This window comes from Camelus ferus, chromosome 31 (assembly GCF_009834535.1).
Source record: "Camelus ferus isolate YT-003-E chromosome 31, BCGSAC_Cfer_1.0, whole genome shotgun sequence".
NCBI classification, from domain to species: Eukaryota; Metazoa; Chordata; class Mammalia; order Artiodactyla; family Camelidae; genus Camelus; species Camelus ferus.
Genome location: NC_045726.1, coordinates 11,904,043 through 11,921,330, shown reverse-complemented (window position 1 = coordinate 11,921,330; position 17,288 = coordinate 11,904,043). Strand labels below are relative to the sequence as shown.

At 42.0% G+C, this 17,288-nt stretch overlaps 1 protein-coding gene across 1 annotated transcript in view; it reads left to right on the top strand.

Annotated features, from left to right (window-relative positions):
* DOCK5 (dedicator of cytokinesis 5) overlaps positions 1-17,288 on the top strand; it is a 176,603-nt gene that overhangs the window by 125,547 nt on the left and 33,768 nt on the right. The window contains 10 exon segments of the mRNA XM_032471059.1: positions 3,177-3,275; positions 6,682-6,776; positions 8,017-8,095; positions 9,432-9,532; positions 11,979-12,037; positions 12,340-12,494; positions 13,256-13,341; positions 15,493-15,652; positions 16,439-16,479; positions 17,143-17,233. Of these exon segments, the coding sequence (XP_032326950.1) occupies positions 3,177-3,275; positions 6,682-6,776; positions 8,017-8,095; positions 9,432-9,532; positions 11,979-12,037; positions 12,340-12,494; positions 13,256-13,341; positions 15,493-15,652; positions 16,439-16,479; positions 17,143-17,233 (966 nt within the window).

The following is a 17,288-nucleotide window of genomic DNA, read 5'->3' as shown; positions in this document are numbered from 1 at the left end:
ATAACAAAAAATGAACTGCATGGTATTAGGAGATGAGTGCTGCGGAGAAAACATGAGTGGGGTAAGCGGGGTCAGGGTAGAAGAGTTACAAATTTAAGTAAGGTGGTTAAGAATGGCTTTCCTGAGAAGGTAAAATTTGGACAAAGACTTGATGAAGCGAAGTAGAGGGCCACGTGGATGTATGGGGAAGGGCCTTCCAGGCAGAGGCAAGAGCCAGAGTTAGAAACCCTAACGTGTGTCTTAGAAGATTCACATGTAATTGAGAGAGCAGACCCAAAGAAGAATACAGAGAAATGACTGCAAGTAAGGGGGTGTCTCTCTGCTAGATTACAACTCAGGGTGATCCAGAACACATTACAAGAGGATTCAGATCTTGTGTTCAAGGCATAGACACTCAGTGTACCATTTTGCTTTTGCCAGGCCATTTCTGCCATGGATTTAAAATTTTTTATAGAGAAAGGCAGACTGGTAACTCTGTTTAGGAAATGACATATTGGTTTACAGGTGACACTTAATACACTATCTTAATTTAAATTTACCCATTCAGCTTCTCTTAGTAGTGAAATCATCCGTTGTCTCCCTTGTTTAAGCTAACTCAAGAACCTTGGCTCACTGTGTTCCAAGAGAAGGGTTAGGATTTGAATGTTTGAATGTAAAACTGGCAGAATCTCCGTCACATTTCTGTTAAAATAAGAGGAAGGGAGGGGACGTGGCTGAGGTGCCTGGAGTCAAGTGAGCATGCTGGAGAAAGAGAAACACAAGAAGGGAAAAAGCAAGGGGCAGACATACAGAGGGACAAGGGACAGGCAGTCCCAAAGAGAAATATGCCATACATGTATAAAGCAATAATGTACTTTTTATATCTTATGAATATAAATTTAGTAAATTTTTTCTTATTCAAGAATAATTAAATGTTAGAGGATCCAGTAATAAAATTTATCAATTTAATAAAAGGAAAAAGGCTCTCACCTTGAATGCCAAAATATATTTGAAAGATATAACATCTATTTCAAATTAAGAATAGGAGATGTTCTGGGCATACAGTTAACAGGTAACACATTATATTGATGGTCATAAAAAGGAGAATCAAGATGTCAAACCTCAACACTGTTTAGCATTTTTCTATAAATTCTAGCCCATGTAGTAAGACAGACAAAAATACAGTGCATATAAATATTAAAAAAAAGATCATAATTGTCATTATTTTTATCTGAGATGACTACCATATCTGAGAAGTCCAAGAGAGTTAATTGAAATTTTAATAAAACTAATGAGCAGTGTATTAAACTAACCAGTCTCAAACAAATAATATTCAGTGGCTTTTCTGTATAGCAGCCATACCTATTTAGAGATTGTAAAAAAAAAAAAAATTTCCATTTAATTTACTCACAAAAGTGGGAGAGCAAAAAGAAATAAAAAAATACACATAAATGAATAGCTAAACGGAAGTAAAAATGGAGGACTTGCCGATCAGATTTTAAAACATTACAATGTTACTCTAATTAACATGTGTTGGACTCATGAATGGAGGATATATATCAGTAGAACGAAATGAAGAAACTTTAAAGAGACTTTAGATTATATGGAAATTTTGGTACCTTTCAGTAGGGAAAGTGAAGATATTTAATAAATGTGATTTGCAAAATATATGAGCAATGTGGAAAAAATTTGTCTGACATTTTATTTCATGCTGTACCCACAAAATTTTCAGATGTAATCAAGAGTTCAAGGTAAAAAAAAAAAATTAAACCATAAGCAGCTAGAAGCACATACCAAAAAAAAAAAAAAGTACATACCTATTTGTAAGAGAAAAGAGATTCCTGATTTTTTTTAAATTGAAAGGCTACTATAAAAGAAAAAACTAGATTTTACTAAGTAAAAAATTTAAACCCCAGTATGTGATAAATATATGTAAAATAAATGTCAAGCACCAAACTATAAACATTGTAAAATGGCTAATAGCCTTAATATACAAAGAGCTATTGCAAACCACTAAAAAAAGATATTTTAATTTAAAAAATGGGTAAAGAATATAAGCAAAAAGCAAAGTTAAAAAAACACAAATGGCCATATGGATAATAAACATGGACAGAATGTGTCATTCAGAACAAAGGGAATGCAAGTTAACCAAGAATGAGATTAAATAAAACTCCAGTGCCCAGAATAGCAAATGCCTGGAGAAACGACCAGTGTTAGGTGCTGATGGTAATGCAAGCTATATGCTGGTTTGGCAATAGATATCAAAGCCTTAGGGCAATGAATTTACATTACTCTATAATTAGAAGAATAAACTTTTCTAAACGAAAGAGGCTAATTCAGACATTCATTCAGAGAGGTGTACGTGGATAGTCTTTTCACTGCTTTCGTATTTAGGAAGTTATTCTCTCCATCCCAAGAGCAGCTGTATTTTCATCTCCGTGCCAAATTCATTGAAATGTGTGTTGTTTTCGTAACTGTATGAATACAGGAAGCTATTAGGTCTAAATCTATGATTCCTATATAGTTGGACTAGGGGAAAGCAAGTTAAATACGTAATTCCTGACCTCAAAAATAGAAATGATGGTAATCATCCAACTCTCCAACCCCTTTCTTCAAACCAGGTCCCCTTCTTCATACCAGTGATGCCCAGCATCCCTGGCTAAAGGATTCTGGAGCTGGAGAAATGACATTGAAGTGTTCTGGCAGGGAGCTCTCCTTTCCTGCCCTCTTCTCTGCTCTTCCGCTCTGAGTGTGATTACCTCTCTGTTTCCTCTTTGCTTTCCTCTAAGCTCAGATTTCTTTAAAAGCTCTAAGTATTTCAGACATTTCTCCGCGGACTTCTCTGCTACACCTCTATCTCAACGAGAAACTCAACGTCTACAAGTTGTTCTAGCTTAACTAGTAATGTGGCTGAGATCTTAAGAGCCCGTATCCCCTGACCTGTAGGATTTCGCAGATCACAGCTGTTAACAGGATGGGTGAAGCCCTCCACGTTCCTTAACTCAGACCTGGAAGGAGCTTGTTTTAAGCAGAAACAGCCAAGCACGTGCCTTTGGACCTTTAGAATGCAGTGTGTTTGCAGCGTGGAGGGGTCCCTGCGTGGGTTATTGGATGGGGGAGACCACAGCACATTCACCTGCATCTTATTTTGTCGGTGGTCTGAGGAGCTTGGATGTGTGTTCTCTGTCTCCTTCCAGGGGAATTTTGTCGCCTGCATGATTGCCATCCTGCGGCAGATGGATGACAGCCACTACAGCCATTACATCAGCACTTTCAAAACCAGACAGGACATCATTGTAAGTTGACTTCACTGGGTCCTTGAAACTTTAAGACTTCCTGTATTTGGTAAAAAAAACACTTGACCAAAACTGAGCATCATCAGCAGTTCAAGATTCTCTCCCCATACACCTCCAGGGCTGCGTGGTTTCCACAGAGATCATGAAAAGGAGCGTGTTGATTCTTACTGTTTCTCTGCAGTAGGATTTGAAGAAGACAACACTGCATGGACCAGGAGGTCCTCACGCAGCCCCACGAAGGATCTTGGATTTAGAGCGAGCCCGTATTTAGAAACATTTGGGAGGTCTCTTTGCCCTCATTTTCGGGGACAGTAGGTACTCATGCCGTGGCCAGGATTTTAGGAGGCAGAGGCGTGTGTGGGCTTCTAAGATGTGCTTGGTGTCATCGTTTTCCGTATCCCCTGGATAGGGAGACGGAGGTAATGCTTGCCCTTTGGAACGTTTGTAAGTTATCTTCAGTGGAACACACTCCATTGTCTTTTGTTTTTAACAAGAAAATTGTTCTGATAGTTACCATTAAGCACACAACCCAAGGCGGCCTCAGAGGCTAAGTGAGGCCTCTGGCTGCTTCCCAGGATCCTTCTCTTCAGGGAATTGTTACCGGCTGTTAAAACATCCCTGAAGGTACCGTCTTGTCTGGTGAAGCGGTGGGCTGGACATGGTACTGGATTAACAGTCTGATGTCTCATTGCACTGGTCTTTGCTCCGGAGAACTTCCCGTCATTCGTGCATATTCAAGTCTTCCTTATGCTCTAGATTTTCCACTTTCTGCCTATGTTATGCTGATAGCATGTGACCAGTACAGCCAAGGATATCCAGCTCCTTCCTTGCCAATCACCCTCCTTTCTGTGAGGTCCACATGATGGAAAAACACACAAGGAATGGCAGAGGAAGTACTGTTTATTATTACTGGTTGTCATTGACCCAGTGATGAACTCTCAGAATGCTGTCCTTGGACCGTGTGGCTTAATCTGCAGGGCTAGGTGGGCCTCCATTCAGGCCACGCTCTGTGGGTGGCGTGGATACAGGAACACACAGCGTTATGTAGCTGTACTTACAGAGATCTAGGCAAGAGGATTAGGAGGTGGGGAGAGGTGGAAACAGGTGGGAGCTGAGGGTGGTAGGGTTTCTCCTCCATGGGAAGATGGTGGTGTTGGTTTAAGAACACAGGCTTCAGAAACCCCAGATTTGGGTTTGAATTCTGGGTGGTTCACTTTCCTCTACAAAATTTTGGGAGATCTGTTGCACCTCACTAAACCTCAGTTTTCTCATCTGTAAGATAGTCCCTCCCTGGGGGCTAACATCAATTTTGATTGAATTGACACTTGGAAAATATGTAGCTTTGTGCTTGGCATGTAGTTAATACTTAAGATGGCCAGCTACTGCTAATGATAATTTTACTATTTTTAAAATTACTTTTTATTTTTGTATAACAGATTAATATAAAAATGGTTCAGTGACTTTTTCCCCCCCATATTTCCATCTGAAAGCAGGTAGAATAGGAGTTATACTAAATCCAGAGTCTTGACAATTGGGCTCCATTTAGCAGGCAGGAAAACCCAGGTTTAACTCCTGTTTTCCAGGACAGTGGTGAGCTCTTCCTCCTGTACCACCTAATTAAAAGGGGATTGTTGTCCCTGTGAAGGACTACGGTCATCAGTGGCGGAGCTGGGCCTCCCGACTTCTGATAGACTGTCCTTTCTCTCTCTCCTGCTGCTTTCTGAATAATCACTTGAAAGATTTGGGGAAGTGGCAGATAAAGTGATCCTGCATTATCTGTGAACTGCCTCTATTAAGCCCTCACTGTTTACAGTTAACTTAGAGCATCAAGCGTTGCATGTTGAGTTGGTGTCAGAAGCAGATAACCGGCATCCACATTTCATCCTTGCTTCACAAACCGTGAACCCTCGACTTGACGGGACAAGTTAATAGAATGCTTAATAAATAATGGGTGCATGTAAAATGTATGATGAAGAGTGGAAAAACTTGTGAACTCTTGTCTCTGATTTCAGAATGGAGGGTAGAAAAGTTTGACTCTCCCCTGAAGCAGAGGGAAGACTCAAGGGTGGTGCAGACTTCAGAGCCAGAATCGCTCCCATTCCTGGGCCGTTTGGCATCCAAAGTGCCCGGATTAACCAACCTGATCAGTGTCTCGGGGGGATATTGTTAGAAACAGAACCCAGGCCCCCTGCCTCCCAAGCACCGTGTTCTTTCTGTACGTGATGTAATCCGTACGCTAGAACGGCACGCTTTAGTGCCTGAGAAATTGGACTGGATTTTCGTTTCAGGAATCTAAGTGGAAAATGTCTAAATTTAACTAACGAATAAATTTTAGAAGTTCTGATTTTCAGTCCGATTGTTCTGAGTTCCTTTTTCGCTACAGCCCCCTTTCAAGCAGCGCAGCTGTTTTCCCGATGCTGGACTTTCCTTATTTGTTGTTACAGCCATCACGGTCCGCTGCCTAAGCTTTTTTTAAGGGCCATTTAGGAGCCTTCTCCCAGGCTACATGTGGTAACATTCCTGGAATAGGAAGAATCATGGCTTTGTTTCTCATTTTATAGCATTTTTGTTTTGTTCTAAAAATAATAAAGGAGGATTGGACTCAGAGTTGTTAGAAGTATCCGTTTTCGCAGACTCAAACACTGGCGGTTGCCAAAGGGAAGGAGGGTAGAGAGCCAGATGAAGGAGGTGAAGGAGATTAAGAGGTCCTAACTTCCAGCCAAAAGTTAATAAATCGGGGGGAATGTCATGTACAGCATAGTGAGTACAGTCAATAATATTGTAACAACTTTGTGTGGTGACAGATGGTAACCATATAAAAAACAACTAGACTTACTGCGATGATCGTTTCATAATGTATAAAATTATCAAATCACTGTTGTACACCAGAAATTTATTAATATAATATTGTATATTAATTATAACTCAATTTTTTAAAGATTATTTTTTTAAGTCTCAGGTTTTTTTAATCAATAGTTATTGGTGGATTCGCTGTAAGTGCAGTAGATCTTTTCAGACAACACATGGCAGCAGAGAACTACAGATATGATGGCTCTAAACTTGGGATCCAGAGCCCCACGGTCTCTTCCCAGCTCCCCTGCTGCTTGGTTTCCATGACCTCAGACAAGTCATTTAATTTTTCACATCCTCAGTTTTACCATTTGTGTGATGTAGACAATTTTTTCATCCTTGTCTTCCTTATCGGGTTATCTGGTGTAAAAGTCAAATCAGGTGATGGCTGTAAGAATGCTCTGTAAACCTTCCTCAAAAGGCAGGCTGTCATGGGGGACAGGGGACCACTTGTTCTGACACAGCCAGCATTCCTTTATGCCCATGTGCAGAGGGGAGAGACTTACGAAGTGTAACCTCAGCTTTCCCCCAACCATTTCTACTCTGCTCTCTGCAGGACTTCCTCATGGAAACTTTCATCATGTTTAAGGATCTGATTGGAAAGAATGTCTATGCCAAAGACTGGATGGTCATGAATATGACGCAGAGCAGGTGAGACTGCCCGTGATGGGTCCTGAGGCACTTGGGTCTGGTAATGAGCTTTCTGACCCTTGTGAATCTCTTCAGCTCAAGTCCGTCGTCTGGAAAGTAAGGGTCCTCCCGCTTTCGTGATCCTGGTTTGTGGGTTCATGTTGATTTCACCCTGGCTGCTGCCGTTGCTCTGACTTGGACTCAACTTTCTTCTTCCTACTATAACCTCCTTGTCACTCCCGTGCTGATTATCAGTGTCAGCCCACGTGGCATCTTTTAGTGGCTCCATGCAGCCATCATTATCCTGACATCCCAACATTCAAGCTCCGCCCACCCTGCTTCTCTAACCTTATCTTCCACTGTTTCCCTGTGTATACTCCATGCCCTCCAACCAAACTGGCCTCTCTCTGTCCCTGAACATGTTCTGTACTTCCCCTCAAGCTGCCGTTTCCATCTGAAGTGTCTGCCCCATCGTCTCTGGCCATCAATACGCCACCCATTCCTTGGGGTCCTTCTCAAATGCCATCTCCAAAAGAAGCCTGTCTGGCCTGGATGTCATCTTCTCTTCTTTTAATTCCCCATACCTCTTTGACACCCCTGCATAGAATTTTCCATATCCTTTTTGGGTCGTGGTTAGATGTACAGGTTGCAAATGACCCTCACCAGGTTGTAGACTTCTTGAGACCAGGAACCACCTCTTTCAAAGCAAAACCTGACCCAGCGCTTTGCAGTTGCTGGTAAGCAACAAAGCTGTGTTGAATGAAAGGAAAGTGAACTGAATACAGATACTCTATTAAAAGAGATTTGGGATTTTTAAAGAGCTAAATAGAGGAGATCATTATGGTAAACATTATTAAGTCTACATGGCCCTGATCCTTGATTAGAAGAACCCTTCCCATCTATGTACAGATTAGAGGAACAATTGCATCCAAAGTCCTAGACTTTTAAGCACAAGCAATCATGACGGAGGGAGAGACTTACAGAGGGAGAGATCTGAGGACCAGGCGCCCCCTGGCTTGTCCCTCAGCTGTACCCTGCACTGGCTACATCGAGGTGCAGCCTTGAGCGGTGCTAGTAGTCAGTTCTAGAAGCTGACCTTCTGTGTCGACTGTGCTGTTGTTGGTCTTAAGGACCTTGATAGACCTACGGGTCTTACATTGCCAGGTCCAGGTGTGGTTGGCTTCGGTTTTTAACGTGTATGGAAAATGTTTCAAAGAGCATGAAGTTGCCTTCTCCATCTGGTGTGTTTTTCCTCCCCCAGGGTTTTCCTCCGTGCCATAAACCAGTTTGCTGAGGTTCTCACAAGGTTCTTCATGGATCAGGCAAGCTTTGAACTTCAGGTAGGCGTGCGACTCCCCTGCGGGTTCCTTGAGTTCTCAGCCAAAGCAAGAGAACTGCTTCATTTTGGAAAACATCACCCCAGATTTTATCATAACAAAAGCACACAAATACACGCGTGTTTGCGGGTAAGCACTCAGGCATCCCTCTGCCTGCACACAATTTAGTGTGCAAAGAGCGGTTCGTATACACACCTGTTTCAAAGTCCAGGTGATAGCAATCCAGGTGACAACTTGCGCCATCTCCTTCCTTCCTTCCTTCCTTCCTTCATTCACTCATCCAGCAAATATTAGCGAGTTCTATGTACAGGGCACCAGTCTAGGCCCTGGTGAAGGCAGACAAGATCCAGTTCTCATGAAGCTTCCGTTCCAGCGTGTATTTTGGTGACATGCTTTTGCTGTGTCATGGCCTGTGTTTGTATTTGTGGATATTTTCAAGTGGAGAGTCACAAGCAGAGGAGATTATATATACATATTGCATACACATGTGTGTTTGTATGTGTATGTATGTCAAAATGGTATACATACGTGTGTGTCTATACACACACAGACACTGAAACAGAATCAAGCTATACAATTCTTTGGTTACCTATTGATCTGCTTTTATTTACTTTTTCTGTAATCTTTTCAATGATCATAAATACATTCACAACATTTTTAATGGCTGAATACAGTCCATTATATGGCTGGATCATGATTTATTTAACCAAATTCTTCTTATGAACATTTTGTTTGCTTGTTTTTTTTGGGGGGGGGAAGGGAGAGGTAATTAGACTTATTTATTTTGTTTTAATGGGGATACTGGGGACTGAACCCAGGACCACATGCATTCTAGGTGGTCTACCACTGAGCTCTACCCTCCCTCCTTCTTATGAACATTTAGATTGTTCCCATTTTCTGTTATGTTAAATAGCACTGTGATGGCCTTCCTTGTTTTAAACAGATTTTTTTAATACCCATTTTTATTTTGCCAGGAGAAAGCCCTGAAGTATTTACTAGTTCAAAACTTTGGCAGGACAAGTTAGGGCTTTTGATACGTATGGCCAAACTACCTACAAAATAGGTACACTTCTTGGCAGCAACTTTTCTTTATCCCAGGAGTAAAGACAAATAATCATAGTTTGAATTTTTTAAAAAAATAAACCTTAATATTAATAAAGTGTTAAAACTTCCAGGGCTGAATAATTGAAACACTAGAGAGGAAAAGAAGTCTTGCAGGATTTTATTTTGTTTTTCTGTAATTTCTGGCAAGTGAATCTACCATGTGGCACTGTTTCATTATGACCCTTATTAATGTGATTTTCCATTTCTTTTCACCCACACAATTAATTTTGAACAGCTCTGGAATAATTACTTCCATTTGGCAGTGGCATTTCTCACCCATGAGTCCCTTCAGCTGGAAACCTTCTCTCAAGCCAAGCGCAACAAAATTGTAAAAAAGTAAGTGTCCTCTTAAACTTGCTTGATTCTATCATTTCTGTTTAGAGCAGGATTTTTGATGTCACAGAAATTACTGTTCACTGGCTATTCAGGTAGTTAGTGATGTAGGTCTTAAAACAGTCATTTAGCAGACCTCAGATTTCCCAGATTCACATCTCTTTTCTCAAGGCCCCGTTTATTTTCCCATCAACCATCGCTTTCTTTCATGGAATCTCTACATGGGGAGGCACTGAGGCCAGCCAGTCCTCCTGTCTCCGAGAATAGCTGCCCTCTGCTGGCAGCTTTTCCGAATTGCAGGCATAGTGCCTCTCTCACTCATTTCTTCACAAAGCAGGCTCCTCTGGCACCGTTGATCTACCTCTCAGTCTTAGCAGAGAAGCCAAAACTAACACGTAACGTAAAAATGCCCTCCAGATTCCTGGCTCAGAATTCAAAACGGGCTTGTGTGTAAGAGTGATGAGAGACGTAGGGAAATTTTTCATTGCTTTCATCTCACATCTGTTTCAGAGTTCATTGAGAGTCTGGAAACTCAAAGACTGTAGTTAAAAAGAACTTGAGAAAATGTATCCTTTAAAGCGCTGGGAAATTTTAGTTCTGTTCCCTTGCCAGCATGTCTGGAATTCTAGGCACATTATTTAGGACCCCTCTGGTTCCTAAAATGCTAAATTTGGTGGCCCAGAGATTGAGATTTAGTGATTGCACTTTAAAAGATAAAAGTAAAACCTGTTTTGTAGACTTCCCTGTGGGGTGGGCATCAAGAGATATTTGATTTTTAAGATGAATACCTTAATTTCATTCTTTGGAATGCCTTAAATGACATAACTTCATTCAAGGACTGGATTTGATTTTGGTTCAGTGACCATAAGTGAAATGAGTTGACACCAAGTCTGGTAAATAAAGTGGCTAGTTGTGATTAATGGTTCTGGTTTTGGTTAAAGGGAAGTGTGACTGTAAGTACAATCCTTGTTAAAATATATATGCATCTGGGCAAAGATAAACCTTGGGAAATAACATTTATATTAAGGTCATAGGAATGTGAGTGAATTTTCTCTCAGGACTCCTCTTATTTTTATTAAAAGTAGCATCAACAGTACTATTAATAAAGAATAAGAATAGTCATCATTTAATGTGTGTTCTAAGGCAGACATGGACCACATAACGTTGTCTAATATTAATTATAAAATTAGGTTAGGTACTTTTGTTAAATTGGAGTAGTAAGAGAAATTTTTAAATAGGATTTTTGTTATTTTCTAATTTTTAAAAATTCTAAGTATGTTTTTATACTAGCTTCTGAAGGCATTTCCAAAGCAGGAATTTGAAAAAAATGTTTGGTACAATAATAGCGTAAGTAGAAGATGTGGAACCATGCTGATAGGATGGGTCATAGGTCCATATTCAAATTCCCTGGGAACATTTTCAGTATCCACTTTTGACCCACCCTCATGCAGTTTTCCAAGCCCCCAGCCTCTGATACGGTATGTGGTCCAGGGCAGCCCCAGGCATATGCATTCCTTGAGAGATTTCCAGGGGACTCTGATTCACCTCCACCCAAGCACCGTTGTCTAGATCTCTACTTGTTTTTCCTTCGTTATCGACTCCTGTAAAGAACCTTTTCAGAAATTGCTTTTTAATCACATCCTTGCCCTGAAACATGAATACCACAGATAGACTGTTTATCCCTTTATGTACCAAATGTATTTCTGTACTTGATATGGAAAAACAGTAAGCTTTTTTGCCCTCTCCAAAACCAATTTTCACCCCTTTGGGGACACTGTCGCTCCCACTGAGAATGTGTATCTACTGTGTTCCAGTGTGAGCACTTTGAAGAGTGAACTGGTGTGGATAAGGGTTACTCAATTATATATATATATATATATATATATTTTTTAAAGGCAGCATGTTTGTTAGACATCAGCCACATTACTATGTAAATCACACCTCATTCATCTTCGTCTTCTTGCGTGTTTATGTTTTATTTCGTTGGGGGAGGGTGGGTATAGCTCCGTGGTAGAGCAGTGTGCTTAGCAAGCATGAGATTCCAGGTTCAATCCCCAGCACCTCCACCAAAAGTACTAGGTAAATAGATAAGCCTAATTGCCTACCCCTCCAAAAAATTAAAATTAAATTAAAAATTTGAGAAAGAAAAGAGCAACCAGCGTGTTTCTCTCTTCTCCCTTCAGTAAGCCTGTCAGTCTCACCCTCTGAGTCATTTTCAGCACTTCCTTAGGTCCTCTTCCTGCTGTGAAAGTTCCCCCCACTTCTCTGTGGCTCAGTTCTTTGGGGGCTTGTTTAGGTAGCAACCAAATCTTTCAACATGACTTTGCCTCAAAACCTGCCTTATTTGTGACCGAGAGGAATGCAGGCTCTTTTTTGCTCCCTTCATCACTGTATTACGTGTACTCATTTCCTCTGTAATCTTTCTCGTGGTGTGTGATCTTCTTCCTAGATACGGGGACATGAGAAAGGAGATTGGCTTTAGGATCCGGGACATGTGGTATAACCTGGGTGAGTGAATGACCCAAACTCCTGTGAGACATGCATCCCGCGATGAATTCTTTATCGTTGTAATTCCAAGAACCCTGAGATTTATTTAGTCTGTGTGTGTCTGGAAGGGAAAGTTGACTCGTGAGTCTCCTATGACATCCATATGTTAAATCAGAATACAATCTTTAGTCACTCACTTCTGAATTGAGTTGATTTACCCACATAAGCTTTTTCTTTTCTTACGGGCCCTGTGGAGGGAGATTTTAATACTTTACTTCCAGTGAATTATTTTTTTTAATACCCTTTCTTAACTTTCATTCCAGGTCCCCACAAAATCAAATTCATCCCATCCATGGTGGGTCCCATTCTGGAGGTCACATTGACCCCCGAAGTCGAGCTCCGGAAAGCTACCATCCCCATTTTCTTTGATATGATGCAGTGTGAGTTCAATTTCAGTGGAAATGGCAATTTCCATATGGTAAGGAGCAGTAGACCTGTAATCTTACTTATTTATTTTCTTTTACATAGAGGAGCAGTCGCCTAAATAATGTAAATCCAAGTTGATCTACTTTTATTTTGCATTTTAGTTTGTAAAGCAACTAGACGTAGAATCAGATATTCCACCTCGGTCCCTAGAAGCAGCCTTTTTGCTACCTGTGTTTCCTAAACCATCACTCTTACCTCTGGATAATTAAAATTTGACTTCTTGCATTTCAATCCTATCTCTTGCAAATATTCAGTGGATTAAGGGAATGGTGCAGAGATTTCTAGTTTTGAGACCAAAGTTTGTCTGATATATTTTGTCGATGCTTCAGTTTCCTTATCTCTGCAGTATATTCATGTTGAAGGGAAGATTTTACAGCCACCAAGTTCTGCACGAATAATCCTGTGGTTGAGACATCGACAAGAACCAAAAATAAAATAAGAAATTAAAATCATTAAGTTGTTTTTATATTCATAGTTGTGATAGGAAAATAATGTTTAGGGTAAATTTTTTTTTTTTTTTCTGAAAACATAAAGCAGAGGACAAAGTAGCAGAATGTACTGCTTTAGGAAGTTTTGCTGGGGCCTTGGTGCACCGTTAATGGACGACGTGAAGTGCGGTCTTCCTCTGTGCATGTTGGAAATAGTTCACAATTCAGTAAAGGGGTCAGACCAGACCTAGAAAGGTTGGCTGGATGTCTTTCGTGTCTTCTTCTAAGAATATGGCGTTCTGTGAAATTCTGACTCTGCTTTCAGTTTGAGAATGAGTTGATCACAAGGCTGGACCAAGAGGTAGAAGGAGGCAGAGGAGATGAACAATACAAGGTCCTTCTGGAAAAACTGTGAGTATTTCAGAAACACACACACACACAAAATCTCAAGTTGATTGCATCAACTGCTGCACTTAACAGGCCAGTTGAGTAATCTTAGCATCGCTGGGGCCACCACCACAAGTGGTGCTCGGTGGGGTTCATGGAGTTTACACCATCCACTGCTGACATGTGTTTATCTGATGTGAGTCACATGTTTGTGTTTCCCCTGGCCAGCCCGGCCCTGGAGAACAGAGCAGATGGAGGAGAGGGGGGGATGGACAGAGTGGTGGCATCGAGCCCAGTGTCTGAATTGCTGAACTTTAACAAAAGTGCTAGCGCCTCTAATTATGGCTTCAAAACAATAATTTAAAGGAGAAAGGAAAAGCATTTCAAGGTCCACTTACATTTAAAAATACCTCATGCCCAGTAAAGGATATCTGAGAACACCAGGGACATCTCCAGCCAGGTGGCCCTTTCCCCGCTCCCCCGTCCCCCATCCCTCTGCTCAACCCAACATACTCATTCCTTCCCTATGCTCACATCATCCCCACTGCTCCGCCCTGCACCCCCACACACCTTCACCCCATCACCTTCCAGTCCTCTTACTCCCCTTTGCACACAAGGACTTACAACATAAAAAGAGTGGTTAAAAACCCTTGGATGTTGGTGTTAGAGACTGTGCTTCAAATCTCATTTCTCCACATACTAGGATTTTGACATTGGACAGACGATTTATCCTGACGCCTTTTTAAATGTTTTCATCTGTGATAGTCGAATCTGTGTTTTAGTGGGGATTAAGTGAGATGATGCATAAACACAGCGTCTGCCACGGAGCTCAGGCTGATGTCAGCGTCAGCTGCTCTGGTGTCTGTTACTGTCATTATCTGAGGATCCTCACATCTTCCTGGGTCGTAACTACCCTAGACTGTCCATTTCCTGTGTTCTCTGAACTCTTACGATATCAGGCAACCTGCTGATTGGGTAGGTACCTAGGTTGCTCTAGGACTTACCTGCTTTGTGGGGTGGTGGGCACTAGACTGAGTCTGAGGACAGGGACTCTCAGCTCTGTTTTTCTTTTTTAAATGTTTTTTTTTAATAAACCAGCACACTGGGTACTCAGAAATGCAACTGATGACTCATCTGTATTTTAAAGAACTAGGAGTCCTTCTTACTTTGTTTGTGATGGATGATAGATCTTTCCTCCTGTTTGCACTAGGTCTGCCTTTCAGCTTCAAACCTTTTAACTTATCACTTCTCCAATTCTGATCTTGTACAGAAATTAAATGCAGAAGTTATGCACACATACAAACACACACACACACGACATTTACAAATGATAAAACTACACTTTTGAAAAAACCCTACAGTTGAATTTTCACCCGGAGATCTTATTTTTTCTTCATTCTTCTTGGATCACACATGCAGAAAAATGTGACTGCACAAATCTCCAGTGCTCAAGGACAAGAATAATTCTGAGAGTCTGGACTAATGCTTTGAACCCTTTTTTTCCCTCTTTTTTTCTTCTGTTCTGCAAGATTTCTTCTAACTGCCTAATCTAGGAAGCTTCTATAGAAGCTTTGCTCTATTTGGGTCCAGAGGGAGAGGATTTAGACCAAAAGTTTAACCTCAGTCTATTTGTTTACAACTGTGCATTTTTTTTCCTGAAAAATAACACTTTTATCTGAAGTGCCATATGTCTGGATGTGTACTGGATTCCTAGGCTCCTCTAGGCTGGGCAGCAATCCGAGGCTCGCCAGAGTGCCTTCAGGATGCCCTGAGGTACTCGGCCTTAGGGAGAATAAAGACAGAGAAAAGATGATCTCTTAAATGAATAGAAGGATCAGATAGTACACAGAGACCTTTTGGGCAAAGGTTCTCATTTCTGTGGTATTGACAGAAGATAAAAACAATAAACAGATACTCATAGGAGTTCAAAGAAAGTCATCACGGGCTGGGATTCTCAGTGACGGTGGGATTTGAGCTACAGACCTAAAGAAAACATAGAACCAGAGAGGAGCCCTGTGCGTGAAGGCCCCGGGGTAGGATAGGATGGAGTTACCGAAGGGTGTGTGTCTCCTCGTCTGGTGCCACCTGCTGCTAGGACCTTGGACAGCGCTCATAAGTGGTGCTGCAATGGCGAAGTGGGATGTGGGCTTTTGTTTCTTCCTTCACACCCTCCAGGCTCCTAGAACATTGCCGGAAACATAAATACCTCTCCAGCTCCGGGGAAGTATTCGCGCTCCTGGTCAGCAGCCTCTTAGAGAATCTCTTAGACTACAGAACCATCATCATGCATGACGAAAGCAAAGAGAACCGCATGAGCTGCACCGTTAATGTGCTGGTACGTGCCCCACCCCTGAGATGGCGGGAGGGCAGGGCCGGGCCACGCCTGTACCCCTCAGCACAGCACAAAGTAGATCCAGCAGGCACCTCGGGACCACCTTTCTGGAGTCCGTGTCCTGCTGAGTCTAATTAGAATGGCCAACTCAGCTTTGAACTCACAGATACCAGCTGCCTCAGACCTTGAGGATAAATGCAGAAACAGGGATGCAAAATGCAGCATCAGATCTTAACTCTCTTGCTGAAGGCCACCCTCAGCCTGTTTCTCTGTCTTGTTTATATGTGGTTGCTTTGTTGTTAGAATGACTCAACAAAAATGCAGTAGAAACAGCATAGCTTGAGTAGAGGATTTAGTCCATGCAGTCCTCACAATGGTAGAGCTCTGTGGTCTTGCCTTTCCCTAGACAGTTGTACCTGGACCACAGACCTCGGAGGTGTAGGCTGCCACACGCTCCTCTGCTTAAGATAAATCGAGAACCTACCACCTCTGACCTCCCGAGAAAACAGAGTCTCGTGTGACATGGGTGTGCCCTGGCTGTCGGTTCACGCGGAACATTTCCCTCACATTTCTCAGAAGCATGGTCCTAAAAACGTCCTTCAACTTTTCTTCTTTGTAAACTGTCACTTCCATATTTTTGGGGGGAGTATTTGTTAAAAGGGAAAGAAGAGCATCTTTGGAAAAGGGACAGTGTTGAAAAATGCAAGTCACAGGTTGGCTATTTTTGTGCCAAGCTCATCAATAACAGATTGACACTGGTATTTTGTGACTTGTTTGTTTGTTTTGTAGAATTTTTACAAAGAAAAGAAGAGAGAGGACATCTACATAAGGTAAGATGGAGGGAATTTCTGCTTTTGCATCTGGCTCTATTATTTATTTCTCCATTAAACAAATAATAAGCCCCAATACCATGCTTCCTGCTTTGAGAGACACCAACAAGTATCTGAAATGCTCCCTGCCTCCTAAAAGGGTGAACTCTTTATACAATTAAGTACGATACAGAGAAGTGCAGAGGGAGGACTGTGCTGGGATTTAGGGGAAAGGGTAGAGGACTCTGGCCAGGCGATCGGGAAAGGGGAGACGTGGAAATTCACCTTCTGTCAAGGTCTGTTAGCCTGGGGTCCAGGAAGCCCTGAACATGGAACAAACTTGAACGTAACCGATATGCATCTTCTTGGGGAGAGATTCCATAGCTCTCATTGAACTTCTCATGACTCTGACATTAAAAAAAATTTTTTTGAGCAAATAAAAAGTATCATTGCCTTAAAAGAAGAGTGCAAAGTGGAACCAGTAGATTAAGAAAGACACAAAGCCCGGAAGCAGCACAGAGACTTTAAGGAATAGGAACGAACTCTTTTCTGCCTAAGAGTAAGGAAGCGCTCACGTGGAGCAGAGGAGAGAGGATGGTTAGCTGCCGTCCGGCTGGGACGCGGGCTGAACACTCTGTCGGTTCCCCCTGCGGCAAAGCGCCTCCTTTCTCCGCTCCTCACCAGATACCTGTACAAGCTGCGGGACTTGCACCGGGACTGTGAGAACTACACCGAAGCTGCCTACACGCTCCTCCTCCACGCCGAGCTCCTGCAGGTAAGGGGCTCAGGGATGCAGGATGTCAGCTGCCCGGCCCTTTGGGGCCACATTA